Genomic DNA, 27,968 nt, shown 5'->3' with positions numbered 1-27,968 from the left:
TTAGGTGACTCGCCCAAACTCACTTTCATCGAACGAACGTCGACAGGCGACGAACACCACCAAGAAGCACTCCCGCTGCTGAACTCGAAGCCCTCCTCACTCCCGCTGCCAAGAAGTTCGAATCACTCCCAACTCTCAGGTCTGCTCTGCAACTCCAGCGTTCCCAAACCCTAGCTTGGTATTATCGACTTCGGCATCGAAATAGGCGGTAGCTCTCTGCATACTCTTTATTTTCCCTGTTTTAGTAATCCGGTCTTGGTCGACAATCTCGCAAAGCCGAAGAGGTTCTAACTTCCAATTTGCGGCCCTAAACCGAAGCTCATCCCTCACCTGGTGCGAAACCCAAGACATCCTTCGTCTCCGTCGATTATTCTCCAGTGATTTTAGCTTGATCGCCGATGAATGGTGACTGAGATTTTGGAAGACTCAAGAACTAGGTGATTGCATTGATTGCAGCTTCGGTTGAGCAACGAGTTCGGCCACAGAAGGTAAGTGCTCTGTGAGTGTTTGCAGTCCTTGGATGCATCTGAACCCTGTTTTTTCTTTTTTCTTTTTTGGAGATTTTCACTGTGTGAAAAGAGCATCTTTAATTGTTATTATTGTTGCATGTTAGATGTTCGATAAAAGGATGTTTATAAGTTGGAAGAATATAAACTGAAAAATCAACCCTCTCAAAGGCTGCTTTAAATAATTAAAACCTGAATGAATCTTATCAATTCAGTCCCAGATTCTTTAATGCCTGCACTAAGTTGTATTCCACGGGTAGATATCACAACATTACCTTGTTTGTTTGACTAAGCCTTTACCAAATAGCAATTCAAGCTAGTTTTGCAATTGGCTTTACCAGATTGGTATTTAGAGAAGCTTTGCAATGGGTACATTTCTTTCTTTATTTTTGTTTTTCACTTTTTGGGAGAATGTGCAAGACTAAATGGGAAAAGTTTGAGATTTTTTGCTCTTTGGGGGTAGCGAATGCATGCTGGATCATGATAATCTAATACGTTTTGCAACTACAGTGATGGGTGGTATTCAGGTGGTATTCAGTGATGGGGGGGGGGGCTCTTCTCCTTCTTCTAATATACCCTGAAACCGGTACCCCAAAAACATTTCCTAACAATCCCTTTCACCTTAGCTATACTTTCTGAATATTCCCAAGAACTAGCTGCTCCCCTATTAATCCCTGCCATGTGTCCTTGTCCTTCAATTCTGTCCCTCATGATTTGGTAGAATGATCTCCTACAACTCACCTGCCCCTAGGATGCCCCAACAGATTCCTAGGAGCTGCAAATCTGTCCGTGTGTTCCCACTTGGAAGGCTTTTTTAATTGTTCTCATACATCATTGGAATTCTGCATATGCCACTGTGTGTGGGCAAAATTTTGAAATATTCCTAGGGGTGGCTTCATCGATTTGTTTTGGTAGCAGTATGGCTCCTTAATCAATTAATATATTTCATACCCTGGTGATCAAAAGATTGTATCTGTGGTGCTTGAGGAACTATAGAAGATGCAAAAAGGGTTTCTTCAGCAAAGAGAAGTTGATACATTGTTCTATAGAAATTGGTTTGTAAGCTGAAGTTGATGAGCTAGGTCTAAAGTTGAAATTAGATATATGATTGTTGCTTTCTTGGGACACTTGTTGTGACCAGTTAAAAAGGAGAAATTTCTGAAAAGGTGATAATCAGTTGATAATGTTAAACCTTAGATTGGTTTTTGATGAACATTTGATGGCTGTTTTTGTACTGGAATAAGCAAGCTAATGGGAGTAATTTTTTTACTGCTGATTTTGTAATGGTGAAGATATTAGAATGCAGGGGAAATGATTAAGTTGGAGAGATGACTGCTGTTCTATATGCAATGTTCCCACTTCATTCGATTCCTTATGTCTATAGTGGCACTGCACTATTTATAGCCTTCCATGAAAGCTTGCTAGTTCCTTCTCATTGCCCCTCAGATTATTGTGTAACCAATGGTGTAAACAAGACAGCCAGGCAATTCACGTTTGGCACTTGGCATGGCTGGTAGTTTCTTATAAGTTATTTTATTTTCTATACCTGTGGTCACTGGAGTCAACAAATACATGCAGTTTATGGTGCTGTGTCTCACAGGCAATGTCACTTCTGTTCTTCTTTATGCATCTCCCATGTAATTAAAGAGTGGTTTTAAGTTTCAACTTCACTGCACTAATTTTGTGGATTATTAATTTGATCCATTTTTCTGGTCATTCTGTGCCTCTAAATTTATTGTTCATGACATATTAACTTTTAAAAGGGTCATAGGGAATCAAAGCACAGAGGAATTTTCATGTGTTCCTTGCGTTGTTACTTTGTTGGCTAGTGATGGGTGTCGAATCCACCAAAGATAATCCTTCTCTCAACTGAATTGTATTAGTAGTGAGTAGGGTCGAATCCACAGAGATTGGTGAAGATTTATTCCTTGATAAAAATTGGGGGGTTTTGAATCAACAAACTAAATAAAAATAAACGAATGCAGTAGTTAACAAGAAAATCAGAATAATAAAACTTTCAATCAAGACTTAACTTTAGTAATGATTCTCTCAATTGATCATTGACTTAAAAAATAAAAACTTTAATTTCGGGTAGATTGGTTATGGTCATTGAGGATCAGTCCTCTAACAACCAATCTTTCCCTACTTTATCAATAACCTTCGGATCCGTCCTTTGAGTTATTCCCTAATTAATAAACATAACCTTCGGATCTGTCCTTTGAGTTATATCTATTAATCACATCTAACAACCAATCTTTCCCTACTTTATCAATAACCTTCGGATCCGTCCTTTGAGTTATTCCCTAATTAATAAACATAACCTTCGGATCTGTCCTTTGAGTTATATCTATTAATCGCATAAAAATTTGAAAGACCCAATCCCTAGTCAATAAACCCGGAAAAGCCTTGTTTATTTAAACTAGGATATACATTCTCATAGAAAACTCTCCAGGGCATTGATTACCCATTCGAGGATGCTATTTGTCACTTATATAAGAATAATAAATGATTATTCTAATTGACTAGGTATTGTATTAATCATAAAACAACAGGCCTCTTGTCTAAGGATTAATACAATAACATAATAAACATCGAAAACGCATAAATACCTGAGAATTAAAGAAAACTAATAATCCGAAGTCTCACAATTGGTGAAAATCAAACTTCCATTAATCTTGATTGAAAGATAGAATTAGTTGGACATGGAAAAGAAAAACAAAGAAATGAAAATAGAAAACATTGTGCCGTTCTTCCTCTGAACTGTGGCTTCCTCTTGTTGTAGCTTGTGTGTGTTCTTCAATCTCTGAAAATGCGTTCATTTTTATAGAGGATTCCTGCCAATTCTGCATTCTTTCCAAATCTGTTATTTCCATCGTTCGCTTTGGCAATGCAATTCTTCCCAATTCAGTTGTTTCCTTTCTTCCTTTTTGCCAATGCAATGATTTCCAATTTAGTCACTTTCCAATTCAGCTTCTTCCTTAAATGTCTGATCGCAAGAGAGAACGGAATATTTGCTTGTTGAATTAAGACATTTTACGAAAATCCTTCTGATTTGGGCAAGATCAAACCTCTAGCTTTGGACATAATCAAATCTTCCATCTTAATTTGTGTGTGATTCTTTGATTTGATTTAAAAATGTGCCAATATGGTTCTAACCATTATTTTTATGGATTTGATATCCAAATGCTATAATCTGTCCATATCCAATAAAACAACCAATTAGTCTCATTAAAATATAAAGGATTTGATATAATATTAATGCAATTAAGTGACCTATCGGCTTTTTTTTTTTTTTTTTTGTTGCTGGGGTTGGGAGAAAGGAGGGGGAAAGTGATTGTTTTTTTTTTTTTTTTTTTTTTTTTTTTTTTGGGGGGAGACTTTTTTTGAAACAAGCGGGTTTGAAGAAGGACTAATGACGTCCTGATTACAAAGATCAAGAAGCCACGTAGTGGAATTAGGCCAAATCATCATGCTTGCCACAGATGATGCCTTCCTAGCTAGAGCATCAGTAACACAGTTTGCTGCCCTAGAAATGGGCTCTAAAACAAAAGAGTCAGGCCCGCTAAGAAAAACTTTAATGTCCTCGACAATGTTGGATATATTGGCCGGAACACAGAAGGAGGGGTTAAGGAGGCAGTTTGTCAATTCCTCACAATCGGACTCGAGAATAACTTGACAATGCCCAGCTTTAATAAGCTCAAGAAGACCCATCCTCAGAGCCCAACTTTCACCTACTAGAACCGAAGAGGAACTCAACTTATCTGAACAAGCCCACAGTGGAAGGCCCCTGTCATCCCGCAAAATAATACCCACTCCCCCACTTGCAGTTTCTTCCCACCACGAAAAGTCAACGTTCATCTTCAACCAACCAGAAGGGGGTGGTGACCACCTTTTCCGGCAAATAGCAACATGGGATCTAGCCTCATCTTTGCACAAAGAAGACCAAAATTCCGCATGGGCATGATGAGCTTTATGGATGACTTCTTCAGGGCTCCTGTGAAGACTTTTAAAGACCAACTCGTTTCTCGAAATCCAAATGTTCCAACATAAGAAAACCACAAGACTAAAAGTTGAGTCTTCTTCTAGCTTCGAGTTAAACTTCAGCTGTTTCCAAAACTCCAAAAGATGTAGTAACTTCGGATGGATTTCCTTCTGGGTAACAAAAGAGAGGTTGCTGCCAAACCATATAACCTCTGCATAAGGGCAAGAAAGAAGGATATGGTCCATTGATTCACACGGATAGCCACATCTTCTACACATGGGATCAATGGTAATTTGTCTCCTTATAAGATTTTCACCAGTAGCATGACTCTGGGCCAAGGCTTTCCATAGAAAAGTCTTCAGTTTTGGGAGGCACTTGCAGTTCCAAACTTTTTTCCAAATCTCAGGCTTTATAAGCTCCCATTCGTGGACTCTTGACGATGAGGCTGCTCTTGAAGACCTATAATCTCTCTCATTTGATAATTGATGATATGCCGATTTAACCGAAAAACACCCGCTCTTGGCTCCCCCCCAAATAATCTTGTCCTCTTGAGGGTTGATGCTAAGTTTAATCATGAGGATGGCGGAAATATCACTTTGACTAAACAAATGACTCAAAATAGGTAGGTTCCAATTCCGATTATCAACATCAATTAACTCAGAAACAAGCTGGATATCACAAGAGTCGGATTTAGGGGTCCGAACCTTGAAATTTGGAGCCGAAGGTAGCCAGTTATCTTGCCATATGTTGATGCTTTCACCATTGCCAACTTGCCACATCATTCCTTTTTGGATGACCTCTCTACCCTTTAGGATGCTTCTCCAACCCCAAGATGGCGAACTGCCTGCTCGAGCTTCCATGAAAGAACACTTTGGGAAGTAAACAGCTTTCATAATCCTTCCCCATAAAGAGTTTGGGTTCTCAAAGAGTCTCCAGGCCACTTTTGCAAGGAGGGATAGGTTATGTAGGCTAGGGTCTCGGAAGCCCAATCCCCCTTTTTCCTTCGAGCGGCATAGATGAGTCCATGAAATCCAATGAAGTTTCCTTTCATGATCCTTTTGGCCCCAATAAAAGTTTGATATTGCTTTCCTAACAATGTTGTGAGTGTCAGCCGGTAAGAGAAAGTGATATGCTGCATAAGTTGACATAGAGCAGGCTACTGACTTAATAAGTACCTCTCTCCCCGCTTGAGATAACATCCTATGTTTCCAACCTTGCATTTTCTTTCATACCCTCTCACCTACTTCCTTGAAAACCTCCTTTTTTGAGACTCCAAAATCAGTGGGAAGTCCTAAGTATTTTGACGGACCATTCCCATACTTCACTTTCAATAGTCTGGAAAACCACCTCTTGACCCTAGAGGGGGCATTGGGACTAAAAGTAATGCATGACTTGTTGAGGTTGATTTCCTGACCACTAGCATCACAATATAATTGGAGACAATCTCGCAGATTCAACACTTCTTCCAATTTGACTTCCGAGAACAAAAGACAATCATCAGCGAATAAAAGGTGAGAAATTGAGGGAGCTCTTCTCTTGATGCTAATACCACGAATCTGACAATCTCTCTCAGCATTCTCCACAATTGAACTTAGAACCTGTGAACAAAGGATAAAGATAAACGGAGAGAGAGGGTCTCCTTGCCGAATACCCCTAGATGGACAAAAGGAACCTTTTTCAACCCCATTATCCAAAAGCGAGTAAGAAACTGATGTAATACATTTCATTACCAAATCAACCCATCTTTCACAGAATCCTAGTTGGATCAATGCTGCAGCAATAAATTGCCATTCAAGGTGATCATAGGCCTTTTTCATATCTAGCTTCAATCCAAGAAATTTTTTCTTCCCTTTTTTCTGATGCTTAATAGAATGAAAGAGTTCATGTGCAACAAACACATTATCAGAAATCAGACGGTTGGGTACAAAAGCAGATTGAGAATGAGATATGATACCTTTTAGGGAATTGTTGAGTCTTCCTGCAAAGATTTTGGATATTACCTTGACTGCCACTCCACATAAGCTAATAGGTCTGAAATGTTCAGCTTTCTCAGGGACTTCCAGCTTCGGAATCAGGCAAATAAATGTCTTGTTCAAGTCCTTAGGAAGTACCCCTTTAGAGAAAAATTCTGTTACAACACTGCATAACTCCAACTTGGTAATATCCCAATATTTTTGAAAAAAGAGGGGAGGGAATCCGTCTGGCCCTGGAGCTTTAAGAGGGCCCATCTCAACAAGGGCATGGAGAATTTCCTGTTCATCAGGGGTACGACACAAAAGCTCATTCACTTCATCTGAAATTTTTGGATAGACAATGGATAAGGCCTTATCGAGAGCATGTTGCTGGATCCCTTGTGAAGTCAGACTTTCAGCAAAGTGTTTCAAAAGAACTTCACAAACTCCTTCTTCAGAATCTGTCCAAACATCATCTTGATCCTTTAATTGTAAAATTCTGTTTCCTTGTCTTCTTGAGATTGTTGAAGCATGGAAGAATTTAGAATTTTTATCTCCACATTGGATCCAATCAACTCTACTCTTTTGGTGCCACATCATTTCCTCTTTAAGAAGTTATTCTTCAAGCTTTTTTGCTACTTCTGCCTCCTCTTCAAAATTATAGACACCTTCATCACATTTCTGGATTACTTCAAGCTGGATTTTCAAATTAGCAAGATTACTCTGTACCCTACCAAAGATCTCCTTATTCCACTGAGATAAGCTAGTTTTACAACTACTTAACTTGTGAGAGAGTCTGCTACCATCAAATTGCCTTGCTTCTTGATTCCAGGCATCATAAATCACCTTTTTACAACCATCGTGCTTTGTCCACATAGCTTCAAATCTAAATGGACGCTTTCCTTTTGCCTTTTTTCCCACTGTATCAAGAATGAGTGGATTGTGATCGGAGGAGATAGCAGGTCTTACCCAAACCACAACATTTTCAAACATAATTCTCCAAAGGCCATTACATAATGCTCGATCCAAACGCGTTCTTATGTTTGCCATACCAGCCCTTCGGTTGTTCCAAGTAAAGGTCGGACCTTTTGCTCCCAAGTCCATAAGACCACAGCTGGAGATCATATCTCTGAAATTTTGAATATCCCTCTCTCCCTTCTTGTTACCACCAACTTTTTCGTGCCATCCCAAAATCGAGTTGAAATCTCCGATACAAACCCATGGATCATTACGTTGAGCACCAATATTTATTAAATAGTCCCACACTTTTTGTCTTTGATCCCTACGTGGATCACCATACACACAAGATAGAAAAAACACCTTCTTTTCCACAGTAACTTCTGCATCAATTACTCTATCACTGGCATATAACACTTTGATTGAGATATTTCTTTTCCAAAGAAGAGCCAAACCACCAAAGTTACCAATAGATGCAATGGAGAATTGATTATCAAACTGAATCCTTCTCATAATCTCCAAAATTTTGCTGACTTGACACTTGGTTTCAGAAAGGAAAATGATATCTGGTTTATCCGACTTGGAGAGATTTCTTAAAGCTCGAATTGCCTTGGAGCTCCCCACACCTTGGCAATTCCAGCTAAGCATCCTCATTGGACCCCGTGGGACTGATAAACCCCAGTCACCACGGGTCCAGCTTGTAAAAAATGCTCCACGTCACTTGCATCACCTTTGTCTTCTTCAAGAATGAGAGTTGTTTCAGATTCCTTTCCTTGTTCTCCAGTTCTAGTTTTCTTAGCCTTGGGTCCTTTCCTTGTTTCATATGGCTTCACCACCTGCTTAGCTCTGGCACGGGTTTTGGCATTCCTGATCAAGTGAGTATTACGAATAGAGGTGGGTGGGTCAGGGTTGGAAAGGCATGAGTTTGGTGGGCCTTGGGTTGTAGGATCGAGAAGATGTGAGGGTAGGGAGGTCAAGTTAGACTGAGGAAAGGAAATAACAGAAGAGTTATGAAGACTAGATGGACTCGAGTTTTCAAATTTCTGAGAAGATCCTTGGAAATGGCAAGTTGCAAAAGGGGTGACCGAAGGAAGGGTTAAACTGTAATCCTTGTTTTGTGAAAGAGGAGAGGGACAAGTGGCTATTAAAGTTGGTTCTGTAGGATTATTTAAGCTAGACTGAGCAATGTTGACTTTTGCCAAGTGTTGCAGGAGAGAAGCAATAGCGGGAGAATGTTCAGGGCATTTTTGAATAAATTCATGGATAGGAGTAGGAAAGGTGATGTGGTGGTCAGGGAAGTTAGCAAGAAAGTGGTGATTTGTACTGAGGTTCTGATCTCCTACCTGAGCAAGCAAACTCTTATCACCCCCCCCCCCCTCTTGTTAAAAAAAATTAATTTTTTACTTTTTTTTTTTTTTTTTTTTTTTTTTTTTTTTTAGAGGAGGAGGGCCCCCCCCCCCCCCCCCCCACACTTAATTTTCTCCATTTAGTTCTAGTTCTGGCTAGGATATTTTTGTTCATCTGAATTATGTGTTGATGGATATTAAATTTTTAAAGACTTTATGAATGATCTACGATTCATTGGTTTATCAACTTGGCTGTTATTAGTCCTCTTAAGATGGATTTTTTGCTGCATTGGTTTATCAACTTGGCTACAATCAATGTATAGTCTTACCCATGTATAGTTGTTACTACTTCAAGGCATCTCTATATACATGTTTTTTTTTTTGGTAATTAAAAGAGGGGATGCAGTAGCGGCGACCTAGCGCCCCCCCGCTACGCAATGTTCGGACTTTTTATCGAGTGCGACCTTTGCAAGCATTAGCCCTGTGCACTACCAGCGCAAGCACTGGCCCCGTCAGCGGAGCCCCACCGAAGGCCTAGTATAATCCACAGAAGCCGGTAGCACTCATGCCCAGGCCAAAGAGCACACAACTGTCCAATGCAAGAAACAGAGGAGCAGAGGGGATTTGAACTGGGACATGAGGTTTACCAAACCACTTGGGAGTGAGCTTGGGACCACTAGACCACCACCCCCGGTGGTTATATACATGTTACCATATGGTTTATTAATTTGTATGTTTTGCTATTAATAAGGTATTCATTCTCCTCATTTATGCGGGGTATACTTGAAATTTTAAAATTATGAAGAGGGTACAATAGTAAATGCATAGTATTTTATAAAATCCCCTCTCAAACTCTCTCAAACCCTAACGCATGCTCTGCATTTCTGAAAAATTCTTCTCAACTCGCGGCGGCTTCTCAAACATCCCTGTCTCAAGGCTTCTCACTGATTCCTACTGCTACTTCTCTTTTCTTCTTTTCCTCCCTTATTCTAACGACAACAACGAGAAAATCTTGAGCCAGAAGATTTACACCAGTGAGTTTACACAACAATCTTCTGAAGTTGATCGATCTAGTTGTGGAAGAGCTCTTTCTGAGTTGCTAAAAACTTTTGAAACGGCTCCAAGGCTTCTTCTGTCTGAATTTTCAAACCGCAACTTTTCTGAGAAACGAAGCACAAAATTTTCAAACCTCAACTTGCCCGAGAAATGAAGCACAACTCAGAGTCCTCAGTTCCAGAAACTCTCCCAACGGGATTCAGGTAGCTAAGACAGGTAGCATTTTGTTCCCAAATAAAATGATCTGGGTGGACTATCACAAAAGGTGCATTGTCTGATCTGGGTTCACCCGTTTTCTTGCCTTCTAACAATTTCTAATATTGTTTCAGCTCCTGCGTTTTTGTTTGGTTTTTTGTTGTGGACTTATCCGACCTCCAAAAACAAGAGAAGCTTACAAGGTAGGATCTCGCGATCATATCTGTTTCAGCTTTTTTGGGAAGTCTGTGCACTGTATTGAACAATATGGTTTGGGATTAAATGCAAAACAGAGGCTATTAATTGTCAATACAAATTGGGTTTAAAATTGCTAGGCAATGGGCTTGGTTTCCTTTTTCTATCTGCTTCGTATGAACAGGAAAGGAAAAAAAAAGCAAGCAAGAAAGATCATTGAGACTTTGAAATTAGGACAATTTCTTAAATTGCCATTTATTTTTCTGTTCTAGTACCTCTTAAGGCAATTTTTCCTATAAAACTTCCTTTCCTCCCTGGTGCTTTCATCTACTCTTGTCACTCACTAGTCATGCAAGCCACATGAGCAGAAAATTGGTGAACATCAGCAGAGGACTCATCAAATTCCAGAGTCACCTCCAACTCCAATATCGATACTTGGAAACCAATTCAATTTCTGATTCAAATCTCTCCCTAACCCACCTAAAACCCAACTCACCTGTCGATCCTGCTCAGCTACTTCGGGTCTGTAGGATCCTCTACCAACAACAGAACGCGTTGGAATCAAAGCTACACTCACGCCTCTGTAAATGCGAATTCAATCTTTCTCACGAGTTCTTCCTTCAGGTCTGCAACAAGTTTCTTTATTCATGGAAACCCATCTATGCATTCTTCAAGTTCTCACCGAAACCCAGCTGGGTTTAACTCATTCGTCGGTCTCCTTCAACAAGATGGTCGATGTGATTGGGAAGTGTTACAGGAGATGGCCAGACGACGGCTTGTTAATGATAGAACTTTCAGAATTGCTCTGAATTGTTTGGCATCGGCGAGGGAGTTGAAGAAATGTGTCGAATTTTTCCATTTGATGAACGCCCATGAGTTTACTTACAATGTGGAGACTCTTAACAAGGTTGTTGAGACTCTTTGTTGCAATAAGCTTGCAGTTGAAGCTAAATATATAGTCTTCAAGTTAAAGCCTTGGATCAAACCATCTGGTGTCACTTACAAATACTTGATTGTTGGGTTCTGTGATACCGGTGAGCTAGTTGAAGCAGGAAAAGTTTGGAGTTTAATGATGGATGACGGGTTTCTGCCAGATATAGATGCAGTTCAGAAAATGATGGAGACTCTTTTCAAAACAAATCGATTTGATGAGGCGTTGAAACTTTTTCAGTTTATGAGAATAGAAAGGATTAACGATTTGGGTTTGTCAACGTACAAGCTTGTGTAAAAAGAATAAGTTAGCCCAGGTTCATATGGTGTTTGAAGAAATGCGGAAGAGAGGAATCAATGCAGATAACCAGACATTTGCAGCACTAATTTGTGGGCTTTTAACCAAAGGGAGAGTCAGGGAAGCATATAAGATAGCAAGTGAGATTGAAAACCCAGATATAAGCATCTACCATGGCTTGATTAAAGGGCTACTGAACCTGAAAAAGCCGACTGAAGCAACTCAAGTATTTAGGGAGATGATTAAAAGAGGGTGTGAGCCGACTATGCACACTTACATCATGCTATTGCAAGGACACCTAGGGAAGAGAGGAAGAAAGGGGCCTGACCCTATTGTCAATTTTGATGCCATCTTTGTTGGAGGCTTGGTTAAGGTGGGGAAGCTTTTAGAAGCTACCAAGTTTGTGGAAAGGATGATGGGTGGTGGAGTTGAGGTGCCTAGGTTCAATTACAATATGTTTTTGCACTGTTTTTCAAATGAGGAAGGCGTTGTAATGTTTGAGGAAGTGGGCAAGAGATTAAGGGAGGTGGGATTAGTTGATCTTGCAGACATATTTGTGAGGTATGGGGGAAGGATGGCTACTAGAGATAGGAGGAGAATACGAGTAGCAGAACCATGAAAATAGCTCCTGAAAGTTCATCTGATTGTTGGAATTGAATGCTAGGACAGTGGCTTACATATAAAGGGATCTGGAGAAATGGAATTCCTTTAACTGGATCACAAAGAAATTTACCTGAGTCTTCTACATATCCTTTGTCCATTCCTTGTGGACAGATGACTTCAAGCTAGGTAGACATGATGCAGAGATCACATGTATTCGTCTAATTAGAACTACGAAAAAGAATCATTATACAGGTTGGAATCTCTGTTACAAATTAGTCCTTTTAAGGTCTTGCTGGTTTCATTTCTATATTAAAAGACAGCAATTTTGGAGTTCTCCCTCAGCTCACTTTCAGGAGTTACATAGTCAGTTTTTGTTTCCTTTTTAATGCTTTGTTAGGGGGTGGATCTTGTCGGTTGGTAGGTTTCCAGTATTGCCTATAATGATTTATCTTTGTGAGTTTTATAAATATTGTAAAACTGCTAGCAGCCCCAATCTCCCCCTCCCCGGGGCAACGATTTTGAACTAATAGAAAACTGGCTTTCTTTCTCTACCAAGTTCGTTGTGATTCAGTGGCATGTATGATGGGGACTTTGAAATTGCCCTTCCTTTTTGTCATATATTCTTTTTGCCTGCAATCAGATTTCAAGTAAGCATCTTGTGCAGCATTTTTCTACTCTTGGTTATCTGATTCAATTTCATGATGCTATGACTGAAATTTGTTGCTGTTCTAGGTAATAATTTGACCCGAGTTAGTGAATGTTATTACATATTTGGGTGATCAATAACTTATCTTCTGAGAACTACATTTTCCCATATCAAACCTGCTTATATTATTCCATTTCTGTGTGCACTCACTGCATCAGAATCAATTGTTCGTTTAATCTGAGATTCTGACTTACCCTACAGGGTGGGCCTTTGATCGGAGTAGGATCAGATTCACTGGTGTTGATTTTTATATTTGAAATCTCAGATTCTGTTGTGCTTTTGGTTGTTAGCATCAAGTCATGTATTTCAGTTTTCCCATGGTATTTCATTAAAACTTTACAGAACTGTATGTCTATCTAAGATTGCCTTCAATCTAAATGTTGATTCATTTACATCAGCTTTCTCCTAAAATCTGGGTACTTTTTAAAGTTAGCAGTTCTTTTGGTTGGTTTCTGAAAATTTTCCTTTGGTGGCCTAGAACCATATTTTAGTATTATAATATGACACGAATTGAATGACTGCACTGGTATTCTCAGATGGGTTTTATATTCAAGATAAAAGGCAGAAATGAAATGGCTTGACAGTGTACTTAATGTAAGAACCCTGATCAATATCATTACTATTTTTTGGTACTCCAACTTCAGGAAGATAACTTATGCAAATATGACAGATTTCTGAACTAAATCTAATAGAGGAAGAGTTCTATTGATAGGCAAAGAAAATGATAAACATTACTGGACTTTTTACTAGATTGTTCATTCTCAGGACCTGTCGCCAGGGATTCAATGATATGTCAACTATTCGATTTCAAATGGTTCTTGTGTCTGAATCATATGTGAAAGAAGTATTAGAGATAATGGGCAGTTGATTCAAAGTACTACCATAAACTAGAGTGTTAATATCATGTGAGTGAAGTGATCCAATCCCAAGTTCACTATCAAATTTTGGCCAAAAAAAAAAGTTCACTATCAAACAATATCAAATCATCATCTATACTCTTACATCTTCCCCATTTCATTTCAATTCCAACTTCCTCATCATTGTCATATGTTGAAATGACAAGATCCTTGACTGAACTTCATCTCTTTTGATTTGATTTTTGTGTGAGTTTACATCTTCCTCATTAGAAAGAAAGCCAGTTTTCTATTAGTTCAAAATCGTTGCCCCAGGGAGGGGGAGATTGGGGCTGCTAGCAGCTTTACAATATTTATAAAACTCACAAAGATAAATCATTATAGGCAATACTGGAAACCCCTAACAAAGCATGAAAAAGGAAACAAAACTGACTATGTAACTCCTGAAAGTGAGCTGAGGGAGAACTCCAAAATTTCTATGTCTCTTAATATAGAAATAAAACCATCAAGAGCTTAAAAGGACTAATTTGTAACAGAGATTCCAACCTGTATAATGATTCTTTTTCGTAGTTCTAATTAGAAGAATACATGTGATCTTGCATCATGTCTACCTAGCTTGAAGTCATCTGTCCACAAGGAATGGATAAAGGATATGTAGAAGACTCAGGTAAATTTCTTTGTGATCCAGTTAAAGGAATTCCATTTCTCCAGATCCCTTTATATGTAAGCGACTGTCCTAGCATTCAATTCCAACAATCAGATGAACTTTCAGGAGCTATTTTCAGGGTTCTGCTACTCGTATTCTCCTCCTATCTCTAGTAGCCATCCTTCCCCCATACCTCACAAATATGTCTGCAAGATCAACTAATGCCACCTCCCTTAATCTCTTGCCCACTTCCTCAAACATTACAACACCTTCCTCATTTGAAAAACAGTGCAAAAGCATATTGTAATTGAACCTAGGCACCTCAATTCCACCACCCATCATCCTTTCCACAAACTTGGTAGCTTCTAAAAGCTTCCCCACCTTAACCAAGCCTCCAACAAAGATGGCATCAAAATTTTATAGGAAAAATTGCCTTAGAGGTACTAGATCAGAAAAATAAATTGCAATTTAAGAAATTGTCCCAATTTCCAAGTCTCAATGATCTTTCTCTGTATCCAGATCTTATTAGTCCTTTTGATTGAGGAGACGTGGCGGGGGAAGCCCCCCAAGTTGGATAACCATAGGGTGTTTGGTTGTGAGGCCTTTGCTCATCAAAACATTGGCAAGTTAGAGTCTAGGAATAAGAAGTGTATATTCTGGGTTACCCTGAGGCAGTTAAAGGTTATAAATTATAGGATAGATCGATATCTGGGGTGAAGACTTTTGTGAATAGGGATGTTCTATTTAGAGAGAGTGTATTCCCTTGCATGTCTATTGACAATACCAATCTTGATCCTCTAGACCAAAGATTGACTGATTTCACTTAGTTTGACTTATAGCAGGTTGGTATTCCTTTGGATTCTGTTTAGACTATTGATGGTCATGAACCTGTAGCACCCATGACTTCCCCTCAACCCAGCTCTAGTGATAAAGAGCCTAAGGTTGTGGAGCTTGACATTGTTAGTGGACCTTTGCTCTTTTCTGTGACTTCTACTAGTGATGTGGGTGGGGTTCCAGACTTGAGTAGCTACCAGCTAGCAAGGGATAGAGTGAGGAGAGAGGTTAAACTACCTAAGAGGTATTTAGCTAATTGTGGCCTTGAAGCTAATGATTCAGCTTCTCAGTTGGGGTTTGGTGAACCTAGTTCCTATGAGGAGGCCTTAGATTCTAAGTATAAGGATTTCTATATTCAGCCATAAATGAGGATTTAGAGTCATTGAATTAAAATCAAGTTTGGCAACTAGTTGATAGACCTAAAGACCTTAAGCTATTACCTTGTAAGTAGATCTTCAAAATTAAAGATGATGGGGTGAACAACTCCAAGCGATATAAGGCTAGACTTGTTGCTTGTCTAAAAGGACAGGGTGGATTATGATGAGATCTATCCCCTAGTTGCTAAGTATAAAACTATAAGGGTGTTACTTTCCTTAGTTTCTTAAGCACAAATGACAATAGAGCAAATGGATGTTAAAACTGCATTTCTTTACAGCAGTTTGGAAGATATGATATATATGCAGCCCCCTTTAGGCATCTTAGTAGTCGGTGGTGAAATTAAAGCTTGCTTGCTAAAGAAATCCCTATATGGACTTAAACAAGCCCCGAGACAATGGAATAAAATATTTGACTCATTTGTGTTAATCATTCGTTTTAAAAGAAGTGTTTATGACAGTTGTATCTATTTTCTTATTCAGACTCTATTGTTTTATATCTGCTACTTTATGTGGATGATATCTTGATTGCATGTATTGATTATAGTCTTATTCAAAAAATTAAATGTAAATTGAAATCTGAATTTGAGATGAAAGAGCTTGGACCAGCCAAGAAAGTGTTAGGGATTGAGATTTATTGAAATGAGGGGGAGGGGACTGTGTATGTTTGTTAAAGGTCTTACTTGCTTAAGCTCATTGAGAAGTTTAATATTATGAATTGTAAATCTTTTAAGGTTCCTTTGGCTGCATTCTTTAAACTTTCAAATGATCATTGTCTTAAGACTAGATTTGAAAAGATGAAATGTCTAAGGTCCCTTACTCTAGTCTTTTGGGGTCTCTTATGTATCTTATGATATGTACTAGACCTGAAATCACTCATACTATGAGTGTGCTTAGTAGGTTTATGTCCAATCCTGATAAGGAAAACTAGCTTACTCCCAAGTGGCTCTTGAGATATTTGAGAGGTACTAATAATAAATGACTTGTGTTTAAGAACTCACCTGATCACTTTGTTCATGAAGGATATTGTCACATCCACCGAGGGGGTACCCTATCTGGATTATCCGGGGGAGTGATCCACAGCCCAACAGATCCAGTTTAGGAACGATCATATCCATGTAGTACAATATTTTTATAATCAAAAGCAAGAACAAATCATAGTTTTCAAGTAACTTAATAATAAAAATCAAGAAAGGATCTCAGAAGGATCACAAAGAACATCAGAGTGCGGAATAACAAGATACCAAATCAAAAGATAACTATAGAGTATAGCGAAAATATACTCTACAAACGTATGCGGAAGGTAGATCGAAATAAGGTAAAGGTATTCGGATACACCAGTATCCAAATCCGAATCCTATTAGCAAAACTGCTATCCGAATATGAATCCGGTAGAAATTTAGAGAAGGCATCCGAATTCGAATCCGAAACTTTATCGAATATTCGATAATAATCTGATCCGATAAACTATCCGATTATTGATTGGTGATGTCATTTTTTTAATTTCTTATTTCCGATTTCCAATTTCCGACTATTGATTGCCGGTTTCCGAATGCAATTATTAGCCCTTTTTTAGAGAAAAGTGTTTAATACTTGTACTTTAACCGGATAATTTTCGATTTCCGATTATCCAATTACCTATTACCGGTATCTGAATCCAATTATCATCCCTTTTCAGAGAAAAAAATGTTGAATACTTCACTCTACTATTCGATCCGATAAGCAATTATCCGAATCCGAATCCGGTTGCTTAGCAGACGGATACAGATACCCTTAAACGAATATAAATGAGTATTTGGAGGCAGATTTCGGCTATCTATTTATAGGTCTACCAAGAACACAATACTCACTGAACTCCAAATTTTCAACCTTATCCTTGCCAAAAAAAAAATTGTTTCTTTAAAGCTTGCATTCCTCTGTTACTAATGTGCCCCAACCTAGAGTTCCACACACTAGTACATGTAGACTCAACTCGACAAGCAACAAGTACTAGAGACATCATCAAGATAAGTACTATCATCTAACACGTACAAACTAGACTGATATCTACCTTTCAAAATGCGTGTGAACCTTTAGAAATTGTAAGAACACCTCTAGATATACCTGTATCAAAACCAGTACTATCAACACTGTTTATGGAAATTAAATTTCTCTTTAAATCAAGAATGTATCTAACATCATGCAGTGTGAAAACAAAATTAGTGTGGGTGAGCAATTTAATAGTACAAATGCCAACCACATCACACACATCATTGTTATCCATCATAACTTTTAACATTATCTGTCTCAGTCAAGTATGTAAACCAATGTAAATGAGGGCAGCTATGGTAAATAAAACCAGAATTAATGATCCAATCATCATGCTTATCGCTATCAGAATTTTTCAATACCTCACAAATATCTTCATACACATTGGCTTCGCCATTATTAGTGGAGGGCATATTAGAATTTGATGTCTCATTTTTTTCTCTTAAGTTTCTTTTATATGCATAACAATTTCTTTTAAAGTGACCCACTTTCTTACAAAAGAAAATTCTCTTGGTGCTAGAGTCAGATTTATTATCTTACTGTTGTTCTTATTGGTATTAGTATGATTGTCATTCCCCTTGCCTTTCCCTTTGGATTTACCTTGTTTGCTAGGGCAATTTTCCTTCACAAATAGGTTCTCCCCACTTCCCTTGGCCTTTTCAAAAGCCGACAACTCTAACTCTCTATTCTTGAGAACCTCAATACAATGGTCAAGGGTCATATTTTGATAAACATAATATTATTTTGTTGAATTCTTAATAACAAGATAATCATTGTGAAGGGAATTCAACAATATAATAGACAAATCTTAGTCATCTAATTTACTTTTCTCCCCCAGTGCTAGCCAAATCTTGAACTAACTTCTTAAACATGTCTAGATTTTGGTCTAGATTGATAGCAAGATCTATTTTGAAGCCATTTAATATTTCCTTCAAATTGATCCTATTACCTAAAATATTTTTTTGATTAATTTGTTCAAGCTTTGTCCATGCATTGATAGGGGTATTATCTTCCTCCCTAAGGCACCTAATAACACCTTCAAAGCATGCAACCACTTGCATTCTACATTAACCCAGTCCTCAATGTAGGGTCTGTACTTTCAAAGTAAGCATCGGGATCATCTATAGCCCTCAATAATCGTGTTGGGCCATTAGGGCTCTTTTCTTTCTCTTCCAAATCCCAAAGTCTCTAGTCCCATCAAATTTCTCAATATCTACCCTTGCTATTGGAACTTTCAAATTCAGATACTAAGGGTTATCACCCTTACCTACAACCCAACTAGTTCCTATGGTAGTCACACTGAGAGGTGTTTCCTCCCTAGGCAAACCAAACCCCTTCCTAGTCTCCACTTTTAATTTCTGTAAGCAACATTCTCACAAATCAGAATATACAAAATGAATACAGGTATATTGTGAACCAAAATATATATTATGAATTTGGCTCACTGATGTTTCTTTGGTGGCTTCGATTGCTTCTTAATAAATGAATTTTCTACTAAACATATTATTCACAGAAATCCTTGTCTTTGGTTAGTTTGTGTTTTTTTTTGGAGCTGGCGAGTTGATATTATGGGGTTGGGGGATATTACTAATATATGCCGCCGGAGGATGGGTGCGAACCCAAGACCTCCCCATGTGAGTTTGAGTTGTTAACCGCTAGACTATCCTACCATTGGCAATGGTAAATATATCACGTGGATATATGTGAGACATTCAAACGGAATCTATCACGTGGAATCTATTTCTCTCATAGATTTCATTCGGATACATCAGATCATTTAGGCGCATAAAGTTCCCTAATTTCCTCGTAACCAAACACTTAACTTTTCCATATTTTTTAAGGAATTTGGATATACTCCTCATTACTACCCTTTTTATATTCCAAAACCTTGCAACCAAACGGATCCAATTTTCTTCCCAAACCGAAACCGCCAAAACCCCACGAGATCCCAAAGCACAACTTCAGTGAAACTGCGTAAAGAGAGTTGTGGCACTGACACAAAGCTTTTATCATGGAGAGACCAACAGGATGATTTGATGTTCTATCGCTTACCTGCTTATCCACCGGCACATCGGAGTTCTATTTCTTTTTCGTTGTAAGTGAAGCGAATTGTTTCTCCGATTTTGGTCTTCAAGGGTTTACATGTTTTTCCACGAACGATGCTTCTTCTGTAGGATTCATTTTCATGAATATTGCCTCTGGATTTTCATCTCTGTTCTTCATTTTCACTGTTTTTGTTTATAATTCAATCTTGTTTTGAAGTTTAGGGTATTGATGGATTTCAAATGAAGCAGCATTCTCTTTTGTTTTAATCCCGTAATCAAAGCATGTTTTGTAAAATCATTACCCTAAACTAATTTTTTTTCTTTTCGTTATGGTCATTCGTCTAGTGTGATTTTTCTATTTGGGCATCGGTTTTTTGTCCCTTGTTTTGCTTTTCAATTTAACAGTAATTTTATCTGGGCATTTAATTTATGAGGATTTTATGAGAAAGTTTTGTTGATACCTGTGATTCATCATTTTTATTTTTTATTTTTCTGATGTACATTTTACAGGTAGAATCACAAAATATCTATAAGCTCCATGGCTTTCTTGGAAGGTGAAGAGAGTATTTTAGATTCCCTTAACGATGATGTAAGCATGGAAGATGTTGATATGGTTGATGTAGAAGAAGGTGAGTGTGTGGAGCATGATAAGAACATTGAACCAATAGAAGCTAGTGGAGAAGATGATAAAATGGCTCTTCAAGACTCACTTGATGGAAACCGCAGGTGGAATGGGAAGGAGAAGAGAAATAAGAAGAAGAAGAAGAATAAGAAAAGGGGCATCTCAACGTCTAGCATCACAGACATAAACAGGCAAGTGTTACTAAATTTCTGATTTATATGATTTCCAATCCCTAATGGCATTCATGCAATTATGTGATCATCATTATATCTATGGCTATATTTTCTAACATTGCTCACTGAACATAAGATATAAATCTATACATCATAGATGTACCAACGCAGGCCAAATTAGAAAGCTATTCATGATTTTGAGGTTTTGATTATTTCTGTTCAATATTATACCTTTTTGCAGGTTTGTGATTGACACATGTAGACGTTTGAAGGAAAAGAAATCATACTTAGTTTGGAATGCTGTTGGTTGCCTTGGAATTGGTGCATTAAGTGATCTTGTCAAAGAGGTATGCAATCTAGATCCATTTTTGTAATATGTTAATGTATAAGAGGTGGTCAACTGATCAATAGATACTCATTACTGATTGAGGGTATTATTGTTCTAGACACTTTTTTCATAAGAAAGTCAGTAATCTTTTTCTACATCTTAATATGTTGTGAATTTCAAAATCAGTTTCTGCTGGAACTAATGGTTTAGGGCGATGCTAGTTGAGAGTTGAGACTAGTTGAATGTCCCTTAATTTTCTTACAAGATGCTTATCAGCATTTATGCAATGAGTGATTTTGTGATTATTGCAATGGAACCCTTTTTTTTTCTTTTTTCCCCTTCTCTCTCTTCTTCTTCTTCTTCTTTTGAGGGAGGATCTGCAACTGCCTTGGTTTTCTAACTGACGGTATGAGTCTAACAGTGTATCCATTTAGTTTTGCTAGCTGCTGTATACTTCTCTTTTGTGTATCCTGAAAACTGGCCACACCCACTCATAATGACTAAATGTTTCTGGAGTCTGGATCACCAGTTTGACCAGTCAAGTTGGGATGTCAAAATCTGGATTTATCTAAATACATGGATGTATGCAAAGGAAAAAACTAATTTGTATTGCACCAGTTATTGCATGACTTAAGGTGAAGTGGTGAATTTGATTTGATGGTATCTGTAAAGGATTGCCCAAAGGTATTCTGTTAGCATCTATGAATTTTCTTCTCATATGTTAGTTTAATCCAGTTGTTCATTTCACAAGGTTGAAGCGGTGGAGTAGATTTGGTGGTGAAGCATGTATTTGGTGATATCTATAAAGGGCCGGGCCCGAGCTACACCACTGACATAGGAATTTTTCTTCATATATTTGTTTAAATCCATAAATATATACTCACTGTTGTAGCCTCAATTGAATGAAATCTGAACAGCCAAGAGGTCAGTCAGAAATAGCTCCAGCAACAGTTTTACTAGTCCAACATATGTTCAATTAGGGTGATATAGATCATGGTGGGATGTTTATTATGATCATCAAGTTGATAATGTATTGAGAACAGGTGATCGCAGAAGTAGGTTCTGGTTCTTATTAATGAGATTAGGTGAAGTTTCAAGAGGAATAGGTAAATTCTCGATGGGATGAAATACGGAGAAACCTTAATTGCCTGTGCATCTGGTGAAATGAATTTAGAGCTGGGTGAAACTTGGGTCAAATTTAGAGTTTATTGGCTGGACAATATCCTCCAAGTTCGAAGGATCTAGCTGGGTGGCTTGAAAATCATGAAAAATCTTGATTTTCAGTCCCAAGATTTGGGGTTTCTGACCAAGAATCTCAAGAATCAAGGGTAGGATTTTCAGGTTTGGCTGATACAGGGATTGAAAGTCAGGTTTATGTAGGGGAATATATGTACACCAACTATGAGAGAATTATGACAGTGGAACTCTAAGGTCTGTGGAGATGAAGGTGGTGCTCTGATGGGGTTTCTTGTACTATGAAACAAGGAAAATTAAATGGAAAGAAGGGGGCAGGGGGTTTTGTACTGTACCTGGGTCAATGGTTGAAGATTGGTGCTGTTGAGGGCTGATTCAACAGTCAGTTGAAAGAGAAGGTCTTCACCTATTTGCCTTATGGCTTCTCCTAGGGCTTCCCCACCTAGGCAGCAGCTATGTGGAATTACCTGGGCTGATCCCGTGCAAGAGCACTAGAGCAGTTGGCAAACAATTAGATAATCAACTGGAACCTTGTAGTAGCCCTCTATGGGGTTTGTATGAAAGTTAGAAGAGGACTCTCAGTCCTAAAGGCTGAGGTTATAGGAGGATTCTTGGACCTAAAGGCTTTCAAATAGAAATTATAAACTAATCTTGTCAAGGAGATCCAGCCGTTAATTAAAGCCCTTGGACTTGTTGTCCTACCCTTAGAAGCCCAGGTAAAGCTCCTTGGCTAAAGTCATTATTTTTTTGAGGTCATTTAGGTTTTCTATCAGTCTATTATTCAAAGTCATTTTATTTCTTGTAAACGCTATTCACTGTTAGGCTTGCTTGGTCAATAAGGCTCTCTCTGGCGTGGTTTTCATTTTTTATTTTTACCTATTTTTCAAAAATCAGTGTTAAAAATGATTTCTGATCAAAATGCAAAAAGTGTTTGGTAATCAATAAGTAAAAACAAAAGAAACGACTAAAAAATTTGTTTGTCATATCTTTCTGCAGAGTGCAGAAATGATTTTCTTTTTAATTTTAAAACTTGTATGCTTCATAATAGTCTTTCAAAATTCTATTTCATAAACTAGCATGCATTGATAACATTTCTATGCTAGGAGCACTGTTTCAACATTGTAATCATGTTTATAGGGAATCATGAATTTGTATATCCACCTCATATGCTTTCCTCTATTCCTCTCTATGTTGCTAAAGTTTTTAAAACTTGACCAGCAACAATAGAACAACCAGATCCCATAATATACAATAGTTCAAACACTTTTTAAAGTATTCAACTTAATGCTAGAACAATGTATGAATCATGTTGGATTTAAACCAACATTCCCTGAATAATTCCAAGTGCTCTGCCATATTGAGCTAAGGATTCATTTTGCATAGAAACATAAGTAGGTGATTTTGCTTTCCCAACATCTTAGAGGAGACAACACATGAAAATCAGATGAATCACACTGGAAAAATAATCTAAGAAAAATGCGCCAAGACTGACTAATGGAACACAACTGCCTTACAAAAAAATAAAGTAAAATTTTAATTGATAAAAATTTGATGTAACCTAGGGTCTAGGTTAGATCTTCCAGGATCCTCTTTAATAAGAACCAGGAAATAATTGAGCTCTCAATGAAGTTAGGGCTATTTAAGGAATGGTTTGGAGAATAATCTTGTTTAATACTTGGTTAACAAAGCTAAATGGGTTGGTTTTGGGTATGTTTGAGATATTTAAAAATATGGGATATCCTATGGGATATCCTATGGGATGGCTTGAGTGGAAGAAAAGGACAATTATTTATGTATATTGGGTCGTGGGAATATCCCAAGACCCTATGGAATGGATTATTAGGGTTGATAGGAGGGGAATGGGATAATTTGGATCAATAAAGGTAGGGTGGTATATGCTCAAAGGGGAATGGGGAAGGAGAAGAGTTTAGTCAGACAATTTGGTGAAACCCAAGGAAGATTCAGACTTACACTGGGTGAGCCAGAAAGCCTGCAGTAGGTGAAAAAGGGGTTGGGGAACCTTGTGGTAAAGGAGGGAAATGGGTCTTGCAGCTAGGGTAAGAAGGGGGTTGGGGCAATTCTTGCATTTTCTTGATCTTCTTTCTTTTCTTTTCTTCTTTTCTCTTTCTTTCTTATCTTTCTTTTTCTTTTCTGTTTCGTTTTGCTGCAAGAACCAGAAAATCTGAAAATTAGAAGAAAAAAAAGGGAAGAGGGGGTATCGCAGAAAAAGAAAGGGTAAGGGGGAATTCTGTTGCCGCAAGTGAGAAGGGGAAGAGGGGAGGGAGGAGCTGTGGGGGTAGGGATGAGCTGCAATGGAGGAGAGGGGGTGGACTAGGCCCACGATGGAAGGGAAGGGGCTGGCGAAGTGCGGCAATGGTAGAAGGGGGGGACTGTATTGTACTGCTGTGAGTTGAAGGAGGAGAGCTTACCAAAATTACCCTATTCCAACCCAAAACCCTGGATTTATCCAAAATAGGGAAATTCTGAAATTTCATAGATCCCTTCTTCCTTGGTTTACATCAGAAAGTTTAGCAATAGCTTTCGGTTTGGGAAGGGAATGCATAATGAAATAGAGAAGGATTTACTCTATCAGTCCCTCTTGTTTCCCCTATCAATTTCTGCTTTCATCTGATTCTCACCCCGTTCATTCCTTCTCAGCTGCTCCTTCATAAACTCTGCCAAAGAGGTTGATAAGTTTACCTGAAGTGCTGAATTAAATTGCCAAGCTTCCTCAAAAAGACACAATCAAGAGTTGATTTCTGAAACCCTACCTTTGCCAGTGCTATCTCTGTATTAGTTCTGTAACTCAAAGGCTTCCTTGTTCTCACATAAAGAAAAGGAAAAATTGAAGGAAGAAAGAAGAGAGAATAGAATTAATTTGGTCATGGAATTGGTCAGTTGATCTGTGTCAAGCATTCAAGGGTTCTCCTCTCTGCGATTTCTCTATGATGCGCGGCTCCTCACGTTGGCGTTGGTGCTCGTAAAACCAAGAGAAAATTATAAAACATTACAAATTTATTGATTTAACCTTTCTTATACATGTTAAGAAGCACGTATGTTTTAAAAACCACCGCAAAAATAATTGAAATTGATTTTGATAGAAAAATCAAGTTAGGCCTTTCCTTTTTATTTTAGGACTAGTTTGGTTTTAGTTTCTAATTTTGAGGCCTAGTTAGAGTTTGAAACTATGTTAAGCTATTTGGCCATAAATATTGATGTAAACACTCAACTGAGCGATGATTTGAATTTTGAGCACTGCTGTCAGCAATGTACAACGGCTTAGGGTGGTTTTGTGACCATCGATGAATTGAAATTTGAGTTCTATTTATTTCTGCCAGCAATGTACAGTGGCTTAGGGTGGTTGTGTGACCATCTTCCCCCCCCCCCCCCCTCTTTCCCACTTTCTCTATTTTCCTATGTGATTTCTTCTCCATCTTATTGCTGGAAATTCCTACAAGATGAAGTTCTTCTTCGAGCATTCCACTTGTTCTTCAAGTCAGTAGTAAGTTCAATCAACCCATCCCCAAGGTTCTTGTAAACTTCCTTTTGTTCCTCCCTTTCTATATTTTCATACTCCATAGGAAACCCAAATTTCAAACTTGGGTCTAAATCAGTCTGACCGTTGGAACCGTCCCAAACTTTAGGGACCATATTTCAATATTTCCTCCTGCAAGGGATTAGGATGTTAAATGCAAAAGATTACTCCATTGAATGTCCATTTAGAATCAAACATGTTCATAGCCTGATTAAGTCAAATTATAGCCCATATACAGCCCAATAATGGCCTGGGACTGGCCTTAGCCTAGGGATCTACCCGCCCAAAATTTTTGGCCCTATGTGACATGCAATGTGGCAGATTTCAGGCTGATTGATTTTTTCTGAAGATCTTAGTATTGCTATTGATTTTTATGGGAGTTGTACAGTGAAACAGGATGGAGTTAGCTGACCTTTTTCATTTGGGATGAGGGTCAGACGGGCTCAACTAAGTTTATTTAATTGCTTCCTTCTTCATGGTCTATACACAATTCAAACTGCCATATGGTTTGGTATGCTTGGGTTACAAGAATGTGGATTTTCATTGGTGGTTGTTTAAATAACATGTAATTTGTTCGTGGTTTTAATTTCTTTTGGCTTTTTGAAATTACAGGTGGATGCAATTCAGGCATGTGGAGGTCAGATGACAACTGATGGTAGACGCTTTCGTACAGGGGGTGGCATATTATGGAGCATTTTGAAAGCACGAGAACCAAAGGCTTACAAAGAGATAATGATGAAAGGCAAGGAATTTGAGGTGATCTCTCTCTCTCTCTCTCTCTCTCTCTCTCTCTCTCTCTCTCTCTCCATGTGAGAACCTTAGTGCACTGTTTAGGTTATACCATTGCAACCATCTGACTGGGTTCAAAACTTGGAAAAGGTTTGTCTGTGAAGCAGGGTTAAGGTTGTGTACATTTGCCCCTTCTAAATCCTGCAGTGGTTGGAGCCATGCTATTGGACTTGTGCCCTCTCTCTCTCTCTCTCTCACAGCATGCATGCACACACACACGCACATCATAGTGAGAATGTTATTGGAACTAAGTTCCCTTCCTTTGTCTGGCACTTCTATTAACCGTCCACTAGGACTAGGTGACAGTTCAGAAGATTCAGACATTTAACCCCCCCCCCCCCCAAAAAAAAAAAAAAAAAAAAAAAAAAAAGAGAGAGGAAGAGAAAGAAGAAGAAGAAGATTCAGACAGACTGGACCGTCTGGACATGCCAAAATTCTGATGCATGAGCTTGTCCCTGTTGTAAACCATTGCCCTAACATTCCAAATTTGCTACTTCATGGTAACACTAACTGATCCTTTTGTCTCTTTTGTTGTTCCTGCTGATTTGTAGTGCTTTGGGTTTAATTGACAACACCATAACCCCCGCCCTTCAGTGTGTGCTTGAGTGATGGATGTAGTTAGTTTGGGCTGCCTACCTATAAAAGCAAGACTACTGATAATCGCTGAATTTGTGTGGCATGGCATTGCAGAAGCAGTTCAGGCTGCAAAGAGTAAAACAATTGCCACAGCAGAACAAAGAGGGCCCTCCTCAGAAAATTGCAGATGATTCTTGTGATGGTACCAGTAACCGGGTCTCAAAAGAGAGCTTGCAGCATTCACCACAAATTCGAAGTGAGGAAACAGAAGAGAGTGATTCTCAAGGTAAAAGGGTATCTGTCCTGAACAGGATACGTGTACCAGTGACATATGATGACTTGGTCGGAGAGGAAGCAAAAGATCTATCAAATTGATGGCTACATACAGAGGATTTTTTAGTCCATAGAGCCTCACTGTTCAGTTTTGTCAACTTTAAGTATACTTCATCTCATTTGAAATGCATATATTCATTATTGAGCACCATTTTTGTCTTCCCCATTGACTACAAGTCTACAACTATCAGCTAGTTGGCTATATTTGAAGCATAGTGTTGCAGTGGATCTGAGATTTGAAGCTTAATTTTCTTCTTGACATAGTGACTATGGCTAAGGTCTCTTCCGTTGACTCCATATTTTATATGCGACTAGACTACCACTTTTGCACCCCCCCTGGTAAAAGAGAGAAAAAGAAGAAAGAAAGATGGAGATGCTTTCACCATTTGTTTTATATTTATGCATCAATGGTCTACCTTTAGGCATGTGAGAACTTCACTTTAAGTCATCAACAATTGCAGATCTTTGTGCGCTTCTAATTTATCAGTCATTGACGTGTATTGATGCACTTAACAGGGCATTGGCAATGGTTTGCCATTGGGAGCTGTTGGGACAACTCCAGAAATCGCAAATATTTTGGCTCAAAAAGTTCAGTTCAACACGTTTGTATGTTCTTCTGGTGGACTTGCAGTGCTCAGGGTACTTGACAAGGAGAAACATCGAGCCCATTGTACAGATGTTTGGCTCTCATTTAATTGAGCGTTTTAGAGACCTTCAGCAAAAAATATGACACTACTATTCTTCAACTTTGGCACAAATTTCTTACGCTTGATAATTGTTGATAAATTTTACTGGATACATTATGAAATGCATACCATACTTTTAGTGGATAAATTGTGAAATACCACATCTGTACTGCAAAGTTGATTGGGTGATAGATGACAAATTTTTTCTTCATCATTCAATGGCAC

General features: G+C 38.4%; 2 protein-coding genes and 1 pseudogene across 6 annotated transcripts; 2 read left to right on the top strand and 1 right to left on the bottom strand.

The window, feature by feature from the left end:
• On the top strand, positions 1–27,968 carry LOC149011503 (uncharacterized). Of its 5 annotated transcripts, none has more exons than XR_016174633.1 (6): positions 1–488; positions 20,018–20,320; positions 20,544–20,649; positions 25,972–26,115; positions 26,839–27,483; positions 27,574–27,968. XR_016174633.1 is itself a non-coding variant. In XM_089163429.1 (6 exons), the coding sequence occupies exons 3-6, from the start codon at positions 20,046–20,048 to the stop codon at positions 27,097–27,099; spliced, it is 786 nt and encodes a 261-aa protein (XP_089019555.1). In that variant the 5' UTR covers positions 9,164–10,015; positions 10,129–10,197; positions 20,018–20,045; the 3' UTR covers positions 27,100–27,968. The 5 variants fall into 5 exon arrangements, 4 of the variants coding, with proteins under 4 accessions (XP_089019553.1, XP_089019555.1, XP_089019556.1 ...); XM_089163429.1 differs by lacking the exon at positions 1–488 and adding exons at positions 9,164–10,015; positions 10,129–10,197 and having other exon boundaries at positions 26,839–27,968; XM_089163427.1 differs by having other exon boundaries at positions 26,839–27,968.
• On the bottom strand, positions 7,056–8,051 carry LOC149011505 (uncharacterized). Its single transcript, XM_089162681.1, has one exon. It carries the CDS (start codon positions 8,049–8,051, stop codon positions 7,056–7,058), a length of 996 nt encoding a protein of 331 aa, XP_089018807.1.
• Positions 10,473–12,036, top strand: LOC149011504 (putative pentatricopeptide repeat-containing protein At1g26500 pseudogene; annotated as a pseudogene).

This window comes from Hakea prostrata, chromosome 7 (genome assembly GCF_041222555.1).
Source record: "Hakea prostrata isolate BN-2017 chromosome 7, UWA_Hpros_2, whole genome shotgun sequence".
Lineage (NCBI taxonomy): Eukaryota > Viridiplantae > Streptophyta > Magnoliopsida > Proteales > Proteaceae > Hakea > Hakea prostrata.
Note: the sequence above shows the minus strand (reverse complement) of the source record. Positions and strands in the feature narration are given on the sequence as shown.